Source organism: Podarcis bocagei (genome assembly GCF_964188305.1).
Source record: "Podarcis bocagei genome assembly, chromosome: 11".
Lineage (NCBI taxonomy): Eukaryota > Metazoa > Chordata > Lepidosauria > Squamata > Lacertidae > Podarcis > Podarcis bocagei.
In genome coordinates this window covers 34914464-34931298 of record NC_138136.1, presented here as the reverse complement: position 1 = coordinate 34931298, position 16835 = coordinate 34914464, and the positions used below count along the sequence as shown (strand labels likewise).

Sequence of the window (16835 nt, the reverse complement as noted above, 5' to 3'; positions counted from 1 at the left end):
GGGCCGGTTCTCTGCGTGTGTGTGTGTGTTTTGACCTCATTGCGCTTGTTGGGGGAGAGTGTTGGTCGCAGTTTTTCTTGATTTGTCTCAGAGTGGTTACTATCGTGGTTTCCTTTGTTTGTCTTAGCGCGTTGCTTTTAATTATCTTTAAGTGTGAGTGTGAGCCTTTCGGCAGCTGCCCAGCCGGGGAGGAGGGAGAGAAGCAGAGCCTGCTTGTTTTAAAGGAGCAAAGCAGGAGAGGAGAGGAGCCTCTCCTGCATTATAAGCACCATCCTTCTCCACACACCCCACACGTGTTCCTTCTCCCCTTAAACTCCTCTCCTGCATTATTAGCAGCATCCTTCTCCACACACCCCACGTGTGCTCCTTGTCCCTTGAGTGCTTTTCCTTCCCTCCCCATTTAAAACGTGGTTACAAAGCACAGATCCACATGGATCCTCAGGATTTTTGCACTGGGTGACCCCAAATTCACCATCAGATCACATAGCATGTCCATGGCTACAGCCTGCACCAAAAAACACACATGCACCCACTGTTTCATGGGGCCGCAATGGTGCAAAAACGTGGTTACAAAGCATGGATCCACATGGATCCTCAGGATTTTTGCATTGGGCTACCCCAAACTCACCGTCAGATCACATGTCTGCGGCCACAGCATGAACCACAAAAATCATACATCCACTGTTTCGTTTAGGTAAAGGCCAGTCGTGTCCGACTCTAGGGTTGTGCGCCCATCTCACTTAAGAGGCCAGGGGCCAGCGCTGTCCGGAGACACTTCCGGGTCACGTGGCCAGCGTGATGAAGCTGCTCTGGTGAGCCAGCACCAGCGCAGCACACGGAAACGCCGTTTACCTTCCCGCTCTAAAGCGGTACCTATTTATCTACTTGTACTTAAGGGTGCTTTCGAACTGCTAGGTGGGCAGGAGCTGGGACCGAAAGATGGGAGCTCACCCTGCCGCGGGGATTCGAACCGCCGACCATGCGATTGGCAAGCCCTAGGTGCTGAGGTTTTACCCACAGCGCCACCCGCATCCCTCTGTTTCGTTTAGAATTTTTTTTCTTGTTTTCCTCCTCTAAAAACTACGTGCGTGTTATGGTCAGGTGCGCGTTATAGAGCGAAAAATACGGTAAGTTGTTAATGAAGAGCACACATCCTATCTGTCAAACTGCAAGTGCTTGAGTGAATAAAAATGTTTTCAACTGGAATCTCAAACACAACAAAGTAAGAGACAGCAGCACCTTTAAGGGGTGATCATGCCAGGGTCTGGAGCCTACCATAGAGAACACCCTTCTATATACCCCCTCTTATGCCTTTAAAAAAATTGGTGTTTCATAGGTTGCTTTTCAGTTCTCAGGGGTGGAAACATGGGGAAAGTTACCAGTTTTTGATAGCTGCTCAGCAATTTCACATTTGATTTCTTTCAGAACACATGGGTGGATGCCATTCAGACCTGACAATTTGTCGGTGTTTATTTTGTCTATTAGGCCAAGAACTTCATCTCTTGTTCCTTCCTTCCTGCAAAAGTTCAGGCACTGGGATCTGCCCTACAGATGCAAAGAATTTAGCTTCTCTGCAAACTTATCCTCCTTTAGCACATCTTTGACTCGCTTGACATCCAAGGGTGCAACTGCTTCCCTAATAGTTTCCAATAGTTATTAATGGATTTAAAGAACTTCTTGGACTTAAGGCTTTTAGCAATGTGTTCCTCCAATTCTTTTTTCTTTTTTTAGTATCCTTTACTATATGCTTGCACATTTTTTGGCCTAAGTTAGTGTTGCATTTTATCCTCTTTATCTGGACAAGACTTCCATTTTTTGATGGACACCTTCTTGCTAGTAATACTTTCTTTTCTTTGATTCTGCTTGTTAAGAGTGCCAGCATTTTCTTGGCCCTCATGCTTCCTTTCCTGATCTGCAGTATACACTCCAGCTGAGCGTCTAACATTGCGTTTTTAAAGAACTCCCAAGCATTTTTTAGTGTTTTTGCCCACTTGACTTTGCCTTTCAGCTTCCTTTTTACAAATGTCCTCATTTTGGGGAAGTATCCTCTTTTAAAATCAAATGTGACTGTTCTGGGCTTTCTTTAAAATTGGCTCTCTACATGTATGTTTAATTTAACAGAACTATGACCAGTGTTCCCAACTGACTTGTCAACACTTACACATCATACTGGGTCCTGGAAACCACTTAAGATTAAGTTCAGGGTTGCTGCCCCTCTAGTCAGTTCCATGACCAACTGTTCTAGGACACAGCCATTTAGGGTATCCAGAAATGTTACCTTTCTGTCATGGAACATACATGACAGAAGTGGGGGAAGTTTAAGTTACCCATTACAACATTTACTCTTTTCAATGCTTCATTTGCATTTGAATTTCATTCTTCATCTCTAGACCACTCTGAGCATTTTGATCATGGGGACATAGCATGTCCACCAGATTAAATTACTCTTAGGACCCACAACTTGTCCCAGAATATTCCCTAGTGGCTAACAATAGTTACTTGCCACAATAGCAAGTACCTATGTTGTTAAAGGCAGCATGCCTCTGAATACCAGTTGTTGGGGAGCACAGGAGAGAAGAATGCTGTTGCACTAAAGTCCTGCTTTCAGGTTTCACATAGGCATACACCTGGCCACTGAATGAACAGGATGGAATTGTCAGCAAGGCAAGTGAGGAATTTGTTGGACCTTATATTCTTGGCATATTTTGAGTTCCAACATATATCAGGGAAGTTGAAGTCTCCCATAACTATTCTCTCTTTCATTCAATTGGTAAACCGCTCTAGTAAGTCATCATCCAAGTCTTCAGTCTGGCTTGGAAGTCCATATACTTTTACCCATAGACTCTCAATCTGCCTTCCATGTTCCAAGTCATGGATCTTTTTACAAGTATACACATTATTTACATATAATGGTACTCCACCTCCCTTCCGGTTTGATATATTATTTTAGAGCAGGTTGGACCCCTCAATTTCGATATTCCAGTCAAGAGTTTCATCCCACCAGGTTTCTGTAATGCCTATTAGATCATATTTGCCATTCTGTATTAAGAGCTCAAATTGGGCTTGCTTGTTTGCCATACTCTGTCCATTGGTATAAAATATTTACAAGCATTTCCAAGATTGAACATATTTAGTATTTAAACCACACTAAGTGCACTTTAATTATTTGCTTGCTTAATCAAATATTAAAATTACAGAAGTATACAAATTATAGCCAGGTTTAGAAGCCATGCATTACTATCTAGTAACCAGCTGTGAAGTCCAGTCCTGCCAAGATACACATTATATGCATTTATCAATATACATATTGTATAATGATGTAACTTGAGTTTTATGTATACTAAATTCCTCCACCACAACCACTTTCAACATGAAATTTGCTCTACAGGTTTTTTCTTCTCCTTTCATATTTTTAACTGCCCCAGGTTTACATGTGGTATTCAACTAGGTTTTACTCAGAAGAAACCCACTGAAATTAATGGACCTAACTTAGTTATATATAATAATTTCAGTGGATCTTTTCCAAGTAAAACTCAGTTGAATACTACCCTATGTTTTATATCACTTTAGTTACAAAATAGTTACATTGCTGTTTCCTGGTAGAACCACAAAATACAGGGAATGAGCAGAATTTGGCTAATAAAATTATTTTCTAAGACTATTTATTCACAAAAATGAAGAACTACTAGTTTTTCATGAAAGTGTTCATGTGGAATCTTAAAAGGCTAAACTCATTTGCCATCTACTCAAAACAAGCCAGGATATGAACCCAGAGAATGCCTTATATCTTAGCTTGCTTTGAAGCTATTAACCAGAGTTTCTGAATTTGCACACAATTGAACGTTATGGATAAGAGTTAAATGCTAGGTGTTTGCATAAAGAAAGGAAAGAAATGGCTGCAAAGAGGCTGAATGGTAGGCATGTCATGGCTTAGTAAACTCAAATTATTGGCTTTCTGTTATATGCAAATGCAACGATTTATGTAATGCATTCCAAGACAGCAATGTTATGCATAACCATCTGGGAGTAAGCGCCACTGAACCCCATGGTACTTCCTTTGAGTAAAACAGCATTGATTCAAACATACTGAACATTTGTTTAACAAAGTTTGAGTCAGCCAAATACCACCTTTTGATTTTAATCAGAAATGAAAATATTATGAAAACATTTTACTATTTAAAGTGCTAGGCCAAAACAGGAAGCACATCAAAGAAAAAGAGAAGTATCCGGGTTCTACTTGATTATTTTCTTCGCTGTTCCCTACCCTATTTCCATGTCTTTATTTTTGGTATGTACTAATTTGAATTGCAAGTTGACTACTTTGAATGTGAAAACTGAGTTACCTGGTTTACATGTCATGCTAAACCATTGTTTAGCATGACATGCACAAGCAGAAAGAAGCCGCAGCAATACTTGGGCTCAGGTACTCTCTCTCTCTTCTTCTCTGGCATAGCCAAGAGGCATCTGAATATTCCACTTTTCATTACCTACAGCTTGCCATGTGGTCCAAACCTAGATTTGTATTTAACCTTAAATTATGGTGAAACTGAACAAAGCAATTTCAGAAATAATGATTTGAAGTTGGCTTGTTTTAAACCAGGGGTGCAAGGATCCCTGGCCCATGGGCTGGATGCAGAACATAGTCTTCAACAGGGAGCACCCAGAGGGAAAAGGCTTTTGATATTGTCTGATGTTGCTGTGCAACTACAGCACCTTCCGCTGCAAAAAGATCTGGAGCAAGAAAATCAGAGCAGAGAAGAAAGTGTGTTCTCTCTCTGTGTGATAAAGGTGTGTAGTTGTATGTGACACATGAATTTTTGAGTCTGACCCTGTCCCTTACTGGAATGTAGCCTACTACTTTGCAACAGGATGTTTGCCCCATTTCAAAAACGTTCCCCATTTTAAACTAACCACAATGACAAAGCAAACTCTAATTACCAAAAAAGCAAAATCTTCTGTACTCCCAGCTGTGTGGGAGAACCTGAATCTCTCTTGGACTGAATCCTCCACGAAGCGGTGTCGCCCACCCCTAACTCAAGACAGCCGCTCCAGGAGGATGCCATGGTTGATGGTATCAAAAGCCGTTAAAAGGTCAAGGAGAATTAACAAGGACATATTTCCCCATCTCTCTCCTGACAAAGGTCATCCTACAGGGCGACCAAAGTAGTTTCTGTGCCAAAACAGGGCCTAAACAATGACTGAAACAGATCTAGAAAATCTGTTTCCTTCAAGAGCACCTGGATGTGGTCCACAACCACCAGTTCAAGTACCTTACCCTATAAGGGTAGATTAGCAACCGGCTGATGGTTACTTTCTGAATCCAAGGAGGGTTTCCTGAGGAGTGGCTTTGGCACTGCGTCCTTCAAGTAAGCGGAGACCACCCCCTCTCGCATTAATCTCCTTCCTGGCACAGTCAGCTGTCCCTTCCCTACTAGTTATTATCAGCTAAGAGGAGAAAGGGTCCAGAGTGCAAATGATCGCTGTGACTGATCCAAGCCTTACTAATTGAATCTCATCCAAAACAGTGCTCTCGAAATCCCTTGAGATTCATCTGCTGTAACAGCAGAGTTAAGATCCAGGTGGATTGAAGCAATTTTATTCTCAAAATGCTTTGCAAGCAAGTCACAGCGAGCTACCATTGGTTCTACCACCTATTTCAAGCCAGACTGTAAGAGGCCCCACACAGTCCAGAAAAGCTCTGCTGGATGGCAAGAAGAGAATGCAATGGAGGCAGCTAAGTATGCCTTCTTTGCTGCCTTCACTGCTACTAGGTAGACTAGATCAGTGTTTCCCAACCACTGTTCCGCGGCACACTAGTGTGCCGCGAGATGTTGCCTGGTGTGCCGCGAGATGTTGCCTGGAGGGAGGCGGGCGAGTCGGGCGGCGAGAGGCGGGGCGGCGGCAGCGAGGAGAGGCCGCCCAGCGCGGGGCTCTCGCCGTCTGCCTGCCTGGCTGCCTGCGAGCTCGGCGGGCAGCGCCTCCGTCCGCAGCACCCGCCTCGTGGCTCTCATTCCCTGCCCCTGCCAAAGCTCACCCAGCCAAGCCGCGCTCTCCTTCCTGCCTCGCTTTGCTGCCTCCTCCCCCCCCCCACCCCCAAAGCTTGAAGGTTCCCCGGCAAGGGGGAGGGGGAAAAATTGAAACTTACACTTTCGTGCGTCCCTCCCGGCGTGACGCTGCGCGCTGACGTCACGGGGCTGTAATGGTGGTGTGCCTCGAGATTTTTTTCATCAAACAAGTGTGCCTTTGCCCAAAAAAGGTTGGGAAACACTGGACTAGATGATGAACCCTCACAAGTGTTTGAATGCATTCCACAGGAGTTTTCCTGCTTGTTTTCTCGCCTGAGATGGGGCTTGACTGTGACAAGGCCAGTGATTGCAAAAAGGTTACTAACCTAATGAGAGAATCAAGCTTCACCCTCCATTCCCTCTACTTTGTTTTTAAGCTGTAATTCCTGTTTACTGCAACAGATTAGCATAAATAAGTAAACCTTTCCTCCTACAGAGAGATTGGCTCAGTTTCCTGTATTTCCATACCTTTTTGAATTTGATCTAATCATCACAAACAGAAGCAAAACTTAAAAGCCTCCCTGAGCCTAGTCATTATCACCTCAATCACTTTCCAGAGCAAGGAAGACTAGTCACCATAATTAAGCTGAAGAGTAGATTTGCTGGAGCCTGTTATGTTCAACTACCTTTCTCGATAAGAAAACTTCGGAAAATCCATACAGCTAATAAGATGACATACTTTCAGTTTTGTTTTCTGACAATAATAATATAAACACACAAAATCAGATACAACCAATTTAGGGTAGTGGAAAGGTTTCTGAAAACCCTCTTTACAACTTATAGGGCAGAAGGCACAGAAATGAGAAAATACCAGAGTAACTCATTTTATTGCTTGAAGATGGAACTTTCAAGTTCATGCTAGGTTCTCAGACAGTGTGCGGCTCAAACAAGGAGCCCTGTAAGATAGGCACCAATTCCCTGCTTTCTGTACCACCAGAACATGTCTTCTGTATCTATAGCACTGTACCTATCTTCTCTAGCTACTACAGGAACTACTGTCTTTTCTGACTCTTTTCCTTGGAAGGAGCAATTATGCTAAATTCCTCAATTTCTGCATTTTCTGTTAGTAGTTCTCAACACTCACCTGGGGAACTTTGTTAGCTGTGGGAATTTATTGGTTTAATGGCTGAGAGTTTCAATTGCAAAAGAGAAAAGGAAAATGGAAGGCAGGGAAAATTGGCTCATACAAGTGACTACCAGTTTATATTGAGCATTCTGTAGCAAGAGGGTATTAGGATCGTGGAGTGATTGTCACAGGTTTGACAACAGTAATGTACCATAGAAAGTTTTGCAAAGTGGGAAAACTGAAGGAAGTTTTCCAATGCTTAATTTTTCTGTAAAAAATGTCCCATTAAAATTTTGTTTCATAAAAGTAGTAATAATTAGTGGATACCAATACGATTACAAGCTGCAAGCTTGGCAGTTTCAGAGTTGTAATTAATGTTTCTCAGGAAGTGTTAAAGAATGTACTTCTATATATTTTCCTGGTTTGTCATTGGGGATAAAATAAAACTGCAAATACACATGAATGTTACCTGATTGCCTGTGCAGGTCAAATAAAAAAATGAAGCTAAAATTCTTATTTCATCTCAGACTGCATAATATAAAAGAAGTTCATGCCACAGTCTTTACATTTTTGCAAGTACTTAAAAACAATTTACACATAAAGCTTTGAATGTGTTGGACTAGAACATTTAATAGTGCAATCCTAAACATTTCTATTCAGAAGTAAGTCACAAATTCACAGGCAATATTTCACTGCTTAGATTAGCCTTCTCCAACCCAATGCCCTTCAGGTGTTTGGGACTACAACTCCAATCAGCCCCAACAAGCACTGTAAGCATTCTAGTCTAAAACATCTGGAAGTTGAAGGCTGGTTTCATACTCCATGGCATGAGCCATATTATACTGACTACTAGCATCCAAGGGCTAAACAAGTCAATAATTTCTCTTCAGTAAATGCATATATAAACGTCCAAGAATCTGAATAGGCCTTGAAAACACCAACTTAAGTTATCAAATATCGCAAACACTGAACAACCATAAGGTTTCACATGATAGACAGTCATACTAAGCCACATCCTCCATTCTATTTTCATAAAATTTGCAGTAAGTGTCCTCTAAAATCACCTGGATGAAACCACCCACTCCAGGACCAAAATCTTCAAAATTGCAAACTGGAAACTGGGAGGTAAGTACACTATTTGTTGGGCTCAAATACAGCTTCTTTACCAGAGTGGCTGAGGAAACCCAGCCAGATGGGCGGGGTAGAAATAATAAATTATTATTATTATACCACTGCCTCCTTAAGAACTTGAGAACTAATCCTTCAGAGTTGTCCACATGACCAACCCAGTTCTAGCTGATTTGAGCTGTCAGGATGGGAAAGACCCTATAGAACACATATGTCTCAGCCTTCCAAGCAACTTGTCCACATACTCATGCAATACAAGCTTAAAAGGATCCATAACAACCTGACTAAACAATGTCCAAGCCCCATCCCTCTCAGAAGCCAGTGCAGATACAAGCAATTTTATCTGAAAAATGTCTAGTCATTTGGTCACAGCAAGTTTTTTGAGTGTTCCACTATCTGATCTCCTGATCCTATATGAAGATGGCTATTCCCCTTCTCCTGTACTTAAAAATGTAGTGTACTAATAGGCTGTTACGGGGAAACAACAGCAACTGTCAAAAGGTCTTAAAGCACCAAACCAGATGTGAGTTTACAGTACCACAAATGATCAGTTATAAATAAGTTATCCTGTAATGGGGCAGGGAACTTAAACTAAAAAGCAAAGTACCTCTCTATATAAACATGAACCCACTTTTAGAAGTCTCAGTGCTTAACAGTGCCTTACTACTTTCAGCCTATAAAACTAGAAGAATTATGAATTAAAATACCTCTTCCAATGGAACAATAATTGCATGTTCATTGTATATGTTCATTATATCTGCATTGCAAATAAGCCCACAAAAGTTACTAGCCTACAAAAATATTTACTAGTCTGCGGGAGCTGGCAGAGTAAGACTAGAGAGCTTTATCCCTTATCCAGTATGTCCAGAAGAAAGCAGCCTAAATAGTGAAGAATCTGGAAACCAAGAGCTATCAGAAATGGTGGAAAGAGAGGGGTGTACTCAGCACCGAGAAGAGAAGATCAAAAAGTAACATTATAACTGCCTTCAATTATCTAAAGAGTTGCAATGTGGAAGATGGAGCAGACTTGTTCACTGTTACTCCAGAAGGCAGTACTAGACGCAGTGAGTGGAAATTGCAAGGAAGCAGATTTTGATTAAACATGCAGAGAAACCTCCTAACAGCAAGAGATGTTCAACATTAGAATAGCCTGTCTTGGCAAGCTCTTCTTTGCTAGATGGCTGGATGGTTTTCTCTCTCATGGATGCTTTTGAGCAGTGGGCTAGACTTAGCAATGAACATATCAACCTATTTTCTTTTCCTGCCAGTGTTGATGTGCTCAAGTCAGGGCTTTCTTTGCAGTTTTTTTAAAGGTCCCTTTCCAATTTATGAATTGTATTATATAATTTGGTATTTGGATTTTGCCTTAACTAGTTTATATACACACGGCATCTATACACTGTAAGCAAACAGCAAAAATCAACCAAGTCACACAATCTACGTGCACTGGGATTTGCTGCCCATTAAATCCACATCACAGTCTGGCATATTTCCTTCATTGTATTAGGAATGATGTATTAGTTGGGCTGATAGCGGGTTACCTACGTAAAAACAAGAATCACTAAAAACAAAACTAAAAGCTATAATTAAAAAACAATTAAACATTAATAGAAGTAAAACTATATACACATATAAAATCTGTTTAAAACATACAAATAATTACAATAAAAACAGCACAGCACCAGCCCGTTCATCAAAAGCAGTCAATTCCCAAAAACTTGTTGGAACAAGAATGTCTTTACCTGCCAGCAGAAGGACAAGGAGAAAGCCAGTGTAGTTTCTCCAGGGAGGAAGTTTAAGAGTAATGCATATATATCTCAAAGACATATAATAGTCCAAAGTATCAGACCTGACATATTTTATTATGAAAAGTAATTAACAGAATAGTTGCAGTCAGTTCTGCAAATTTTGGGATTATTTATATTAGCCCTGTTACCTTCTACCCTCATTGACAAATCAAGTGTCAGAGTGAGTGAAAAATCATATACATTGTATGCGTGTCCCTATATACATTTCAGGACGCGGGTGGCGCTGTGGGTAAAAGCCTCAGCGCCTAGGGCTTGCCGATCGTCAGGTCGGCGGTTCGAATCCCCGCGGCGGGGTGCGCTCCCGCTGCTCGGTCCCAGCGCCTGCCAACCTAGCAGTTCGAAAGCACCCCTGGGTGCAAGTAGATAAATAGGTACCGCTTACCAGCGGGAAGGTAAACGGCGTTTACCTTCGCCAGATGCAGCTTTGTCACGCTGGCCACGTGACCCGGAAGTGTCTCCGGACAGCGCTGGCCCACGGCCTATAGAGTGAGATGGGCACACAAACCCCAGAGTCTGTCAAGACTGGCCCGTAACGGGCAGGGGTACCTTTACCTTTACCTTTATATACATTTCAGGCAAAGTCACTGGGATAACAGTTAATTATAACTTTGAAACCATTTTATAGAATAGAATTGTAGAGTTGGAAGGGGCCCCAAGGGTCATCTAGTCCAACTCCCTGAAATGCAGGAATGTTCTATCATTGTTCCATCACTAATGAGTTTCAAAAACAAGAGGGACCTGCAGCACAATGTTGCAGTATATTCAGAGAACCCAGAATAGGAGCCTTTAAATGCTTTTCAGGCCTTGGGGCAAAGTGAATTTCAGTAGTTTCTGTCCCTGCTGGCCTTCTAAAGCTGTGTTACATAGCACTAGAGAGTTGCCAGTGTCAAACTAAATACTCTCTTAGCTATGAAGTGGAGGAGGGCACTCAGCTGAGGAGGTGGGTGCTGAATAGGTCAATTCCCTCTCCTCCTCTGCCCTTCATTTGCTTTTTGCTTTCTTTTACAACTGACAGGAAATATTGTATTCTAGTGATTAGATCAGCTTTTCTCAACCTTAGGTCCCCTCATGTTGTTGGACTACAACTCCCATCATTTCTAGCTAGCAGGGTCAGTAGTCAGGGATGCTGGGAGTTATAGTCCAAAAACAACTGCGGACCCAAGGTTGAGAAAGGCTGTGTTGGACTAGGACTTGGAAAAGCAGAGCTCAAAACCATACTCAGCCATGAAGCTCACCTTAGGCCAGCCACTCTCTCTAAGCCTAACTGACTTTCAGTGTTGTTGTGAGCATAAATGGACTGGGAGAGAACCATGTATTGCAGCTTGAGCTCCTTGGAGGAAAGGTGAGCTCTAAATATTATAGCTGATTAAGTAAAATGGAAATTCCATATCTTAAACTGTTCTCAGACATAGACTTGACTGATAGATTCACAGTCTACCAATTTATTTATTTAGATCCTCCCCCACCCATCTCTTTGTAGGCTAAACTCTTACCAATGTTCTGTAAATTCCCAGGTTCTAGTTAGCAGTTTTACTTTTCTTTTCATTAATAAATTTATAGAATTCTGTATATCTAGGGCACTCCTCTAGGAAGCAGAAAAAACTAGCTTATTTTGGGGTGGCTCCACTAATAAGAACTCAACCACTTGGTGTACCCTAGAGTTTGGAGCAGAGTTTCTGTTTATAGAAATGTTTCTAGGGAAAATATAGTGAAGGTAGATTTCATCTATAAGAAACAAATATTTTCACTCAGCATCATGGCCACAATACCTCATACAGAATGCTTTTCTATGGAGTCAGTTCAAACGTTCCGTTACAAAGTAGTATTCATGATCTACTTTTAAATAGGCCTTTAGTCTCATCAAAATTAGAAACATTCATTTGCCAGTGTTTTTCCCTTGAAAGTGACACCAGTTAAACCTGGATTCAGTTAAACCTTTATTTGTTAAACCTAATAATTAAGTTATTAGCATTATCTGTTCCTGACACCAAGAAGGTAACTGTTCCTGACACCAAGAAGGTATGTAGGTTTTCAGCAATGGCAGTATATTCTTCTCCAGCAATGGCCAACAATTACCACATATTTCACACTCTTAAAAAAAACCCAGTCACCACCACCACCCAACTGTAAAATACAGGAACAGAAAATACAGGCAATAAGTATGAGGAAACAATAGGTTATATATTCTGACTTTTATATCATAAAAGGACTAGATCATGGACATAATGAACGTACAGATATCTGCAGAACTGCCACCCCAAATATACTACCAATATCTGTAACAGATACTTCCTTCAAAAGATGTCATTTGAAATACATTCAGCCATATATAAACATTTATAAAGCCATAATCAACATTTCAGTTGATTCTGAAACAGTTGATCACATTTCTTGTCTCAAAATGCCCCAAGATATCTAAGGTTGAAATCCTGCACACACTTACCACAGTGTACACCACAATGAATTCAGATGGACTTTCTCTTGAGTAAGCATGTAAGGATTCTGTCACTTCTGCTGCAAATCCATACATGTCTACTCAGAAGTAAGTCCCATAAAGATAAATGGCAGACAGCAACCACAACCGGGTACCAATTCACAAAATTCCTAAGCAGCAATTCACTGGGACTCTGAGCTTTCAGAGAAAAGCAAATCCAATTTAAGGAAATCAAAGCTGAATGAGCATTCTTAGAAACTTTAGATGGACAAAAATTTTGTGACACTTTTAAGATAGCAGATATTCCAAGGCAACATCTAATTATTTTATTAGTAACCTATCCATGCTATTTAAATCATTACATGAAACTACTAGCTTGCTGTTCTTCTGAATCATGAAGTGCAGAAGAGGCAGAGAAAAAGAGCACAAGCTGTATGTTCTTGTATACAGTTTCATTCCTGGAAAGCACAGGTACACTAACACAGTGTCTCTGAAAGAAAGCACGTATAAAGGGTATTTTTTTAAAAAAAACCCAAACCAGGTTTGCTCTGTAGTTAGGTGATTATGTTGATTCTACTACATACTGTTAAAAACCTCTAACCGCTTAACTCAAAAGTCATGTAATAAGCACATAAAAATTCAATGTCCAGACAGTGACTTGAAGTTCCTATCATTACTTCATCTCTTTGGTTCCTTTGCTAAGAAGTTCTATATATAATGGATTATTATAGTCATAAATAAAGACCTCGTCTTGCTTTTTTTAAAAAACAAAACAAAACATAAACAAGACCTTAAAAAAAAAGCAGCACTACAATGGAGTAGTTTCGGATTCCACAAGACACTGAAGATTCACCAGCGGCATTTAGTAGAAGAGTCAAGGGAAGGAGGATCCCGAGTAAACTTCCACTGAGTGAAGAAGCCTCAGTTTCTAGGGTTTTGTCAGCGAGAGTGAAGAAGAGGAAAAGTAAACAACCTCGCCCAGCAGCCTGGCCCCGTCCCGCCGCCGCCGCCGCCGCCTGGAGAGACGCCCCTCGGGGACAGGAGGGCACATTTTAAGCCGCCACCCCCACCCCAGTCACCCTCCTCTCGGGGCAAAGCAACAGGTGCCCTGGACTTCCTTCCCACCCAGGAGAAGAGAGAGCCGGGGAAGGCAGGCAACCCTCAGCACAGGAGCCACACAAGGGGACTGGCCTGGGATAATAAGCCCCCGCCACACAAGCCAGTCGTCCCCTCATGCCGGCCTCGCTCGCTCGCTCGCTCGCCCCCCCCCCCCGCTGGCACTGGCCCCGGAGCGGCCCGTGAGGTAAAAGCCGAGGCCGCCGCACTTCGCAGCGCCCCCCGTATCCCAACCCGTCGCCACGGCAGGCCCGAACCCTGCCCCGAAGGTGGCGCAAGAGCCGGGAAGGAGAAGAGGCAGAGGCGCCGCTGCCGCCGGGCTCCGGGTCGTCGCCCCTTCTCCCTCCCCGCGCGCTTCTTCTCCATTGTGCGTGACACGGTCCGGCCCCTGAGGAAAGGAGAGCGGGGGGGGGGGGAGGGAGGGAAGGGAAGCCCAAAACCCCCCCACAGCTCCTCACCCAGAAACTCTCCACAAAGTACGCCATGACCATCTCGCTGACTCGGCCCGGCCCCGTCCGACACAGCCACCGGGAAAGGGGGGGTGGGGAGAAAGAGGGAACCGCCGCGCGCCGCCCTTCCCTTCACGGCACAACAACTCCTCCTCCTCCTCCTCCAACTCTGTCCCCTCTCCTTCGCCCTCTGTCCACAGAGGCGAGCTCAGCCAGCCAGCCAGCCAGGTCCAAGGGGCGCATGCGCCAGGTTGCCGGCCAAGGCGCGCGCACCGCGGCTCGGCACAACACGGGCGGCGCAGGAACGGCCGACTTCCCTGGCGAAGGGAGTGAGCAGGCGCGGAGAGGCGGATGTGCAGGGATTCGAGAGGGGCGGGGCGGAGGAGCGAGGGAGGGAGGGAGGCCCAGCTTATGGGGCAGCGGCCGGCGCCGAGGCTCGGAGGGTGGGCGGGCGGGCGAGTCGAGGAATGCTGTGCGTCTGAAGGGGGGGGCGGTGTAGAAGCGGGGTACCCCCCCCTCCCACCGCACCCAGGGATATCTTAATGTAAGACGCCCTGGGGAGCCTTCCGGATGGAAAGGCATCAACAACGCAGGTTTTAAGGAGGAGGCGACTTTTTCCAACAGGTGTGGAGGGAAGCCGCGGGGGGGGGGGGGAGATAAAACAACAGAGGAGGCTGAGCCACAGGTCAGAGTTCAAGCAGTTCTGGTCCACGCTGAGGCTTTTTTGGTTGGCTTCGGCAGTGGTGTGATGGTAGAGAAGAGCCCCAAGCCCACCTGTTGCTGCTCAAGCATCATGTTCTTACACTGGCCCATCATCAGTGGTCCATGGGAAGGACACAAGCAGAGCATGACATGTTCCCTGCCCACTTGCCATTCCCACAAAGGCTGGGGACATAGTAAAAAGGGACCCCTGACCATTAGGTCCAGTCGTGACCGACTCTGGGGTTGCAGCACTCATCTTGCTTTATTGGCCGAGGGAGCCGGTGTACAGCTTCCAGGCCATGTGGCCAGCATGACTAAGCCGCTTCTGGCGAACCAGAGCAGCGCACAGAAACACCGTTTACCTTCCTGCCTGAGCGATACCTATTTATCTACTTGCACTTTGACGTGCTTTCAAACTGCTAGATTGGCAGGAGCAGGGACCGAGCAACGGGAGCTCACCCCGTCAAGAGGATTCGAACCTCCGACCTTCTAATGTGGCAAGTCCTAGGCTCTGTGGTTTAACCCACAGCGCCACCCGCGTCCCTGGCTGGGGACATACCATACATTTAAAGCACATCTGCTGCTGGCTGCAAAGAGTTGTGGGAACTGCAGTTTACCCCTTTCAGAGCTACTATTCCCAGCACCCTTAAACAAGGGCTCCCTGGATCTGGGTTGTGGGTGGGTGTGCTTTAAATGGAATGTGCACCAGCCAAATCCATATAACAACAAATAACACTATATCACAGCAAGCATTTTTTGACTAACTGTGGCAGTGCCAAGCCAGTTTTTTTCCTCAGCCCTGCTCCCACTTTGCATACACTGAAGAGGACTGGAGGCTGAGATGGTTGCTTGCTATTTTTTGTCATTTTAGTGGGTCATAATAAATAATTGCTTTTGATGGCATTTGAACCCTTAGCCAGGTATGTTAATCTAATCAACCACTTACGGGCTGGTTAGCTTAAAGTCTGTTCCATACAAACTAGTAGAAAGCATTGTAAAGACAAAGTTGCCATGCATATAGAAGAACAAGTCTTGCTGAAGGAGCATCAGCATGGCTTCCGAAAGGGTAAATCCTATTACACTATTTGGGTGTCAACAAGCTCCTTGGGGAGTAAGGGCAGGATATTAATAGAATAAATAAATAAAATAGATGTGGATGATCCAACCAACAATGCTGAGAGTAAGAGAAAACATGATAGAGGTGTATAAGATTATGTATGGTGTGTGGGGGGGGGATAGAGAAGGCAAGGTTTTTCTACTGCTCTCATACAATTAGAATCAAGGTCCATCCAATGAAGTGGAATGTTTGAAAATTCAGGACAGACAAAAGAAACAACTTATTTGCACAGTACATACAGTGGTACCTCGGGTTACATACGCTTCGGGTTACAGACTCCGCTAACCCATAAATATTACCTCAGGTTAAGAACTGCTTCAGGATGAGAACAGATATCGTGTTCCGGCGGCGCAGCGGCAGCAGGAGGCCCCATTAGCTAAAGTGGTGCTTCAGGTTAAGAACAGTTTCAGGTTAAGTACGGACCTCCGGGACGAATTAAGTACTTAACCTGAGGTACCACTGTACTCAACTATAAAATTTTGCTCCCATAAGATTTAGTGATAGCGACCAACTTGGATTGCTTTAAATGAGGTTTAGACAAATTTGGGGTCAGGGCTATCAACTGTTACCAACCATTGTGGCAGTGTTTGACCTCTGCTGTTGGCAATAGTATGCCTCTGAGTTGCTGGGAATCATCACAAGTGTGCAGAGTGTTGTTGCATTCTTGTGCTACTTACGGGCTTCCCATAGGCATCAGGCTGGCCACTGTTAGAATGAAATGTTGAACTATTTTTGTTTGGGCAAGCCTATCCAGATGCATAGGTGTTGACGTATTTTAATATCTTTTGCTGTTAATTTTTATTCTTTGTATATGTTTGGATTGGCAAATAGCAATCCTGGAGCAATCCTGGAGATGAGATCATTGTCCCTGCCATGAAATAAGTGCCAGTGCCTTGCTGGCACCTGCTCCTGGCTCCACTACACCACTGTTTTTGTAGGAACAGACAAAA

General features: G+C 43.8%; 1 protein-coding gene across 1 annotated transcript in view; it reads right to left on the bottom strand.

Moving 5' to 3' along the window:
* FCHO2 (FCH and mu domain containing endocytic adaptor 2) overlaps nucleotides 1–14350 on the bottom strand; it is a 64044-nt gene extending 49694 nt beyond the window's left edge. The window contains exon 1 of the mRNA XM_081212486.1: nucleotides 14076–14350. Coding sequence (XP_081068612.1) covers nucleotides 14076–14108 — 33 coding nt within the window. The 5' untranslated portion in view covers nucleotides 14109–14350. The remainder of the gene's footprint in view (nucleotides 1–14075) is intronic.
* Between the last annotated feature and the right edge of the window lie 2485 nt (nucleotides 14351–16835).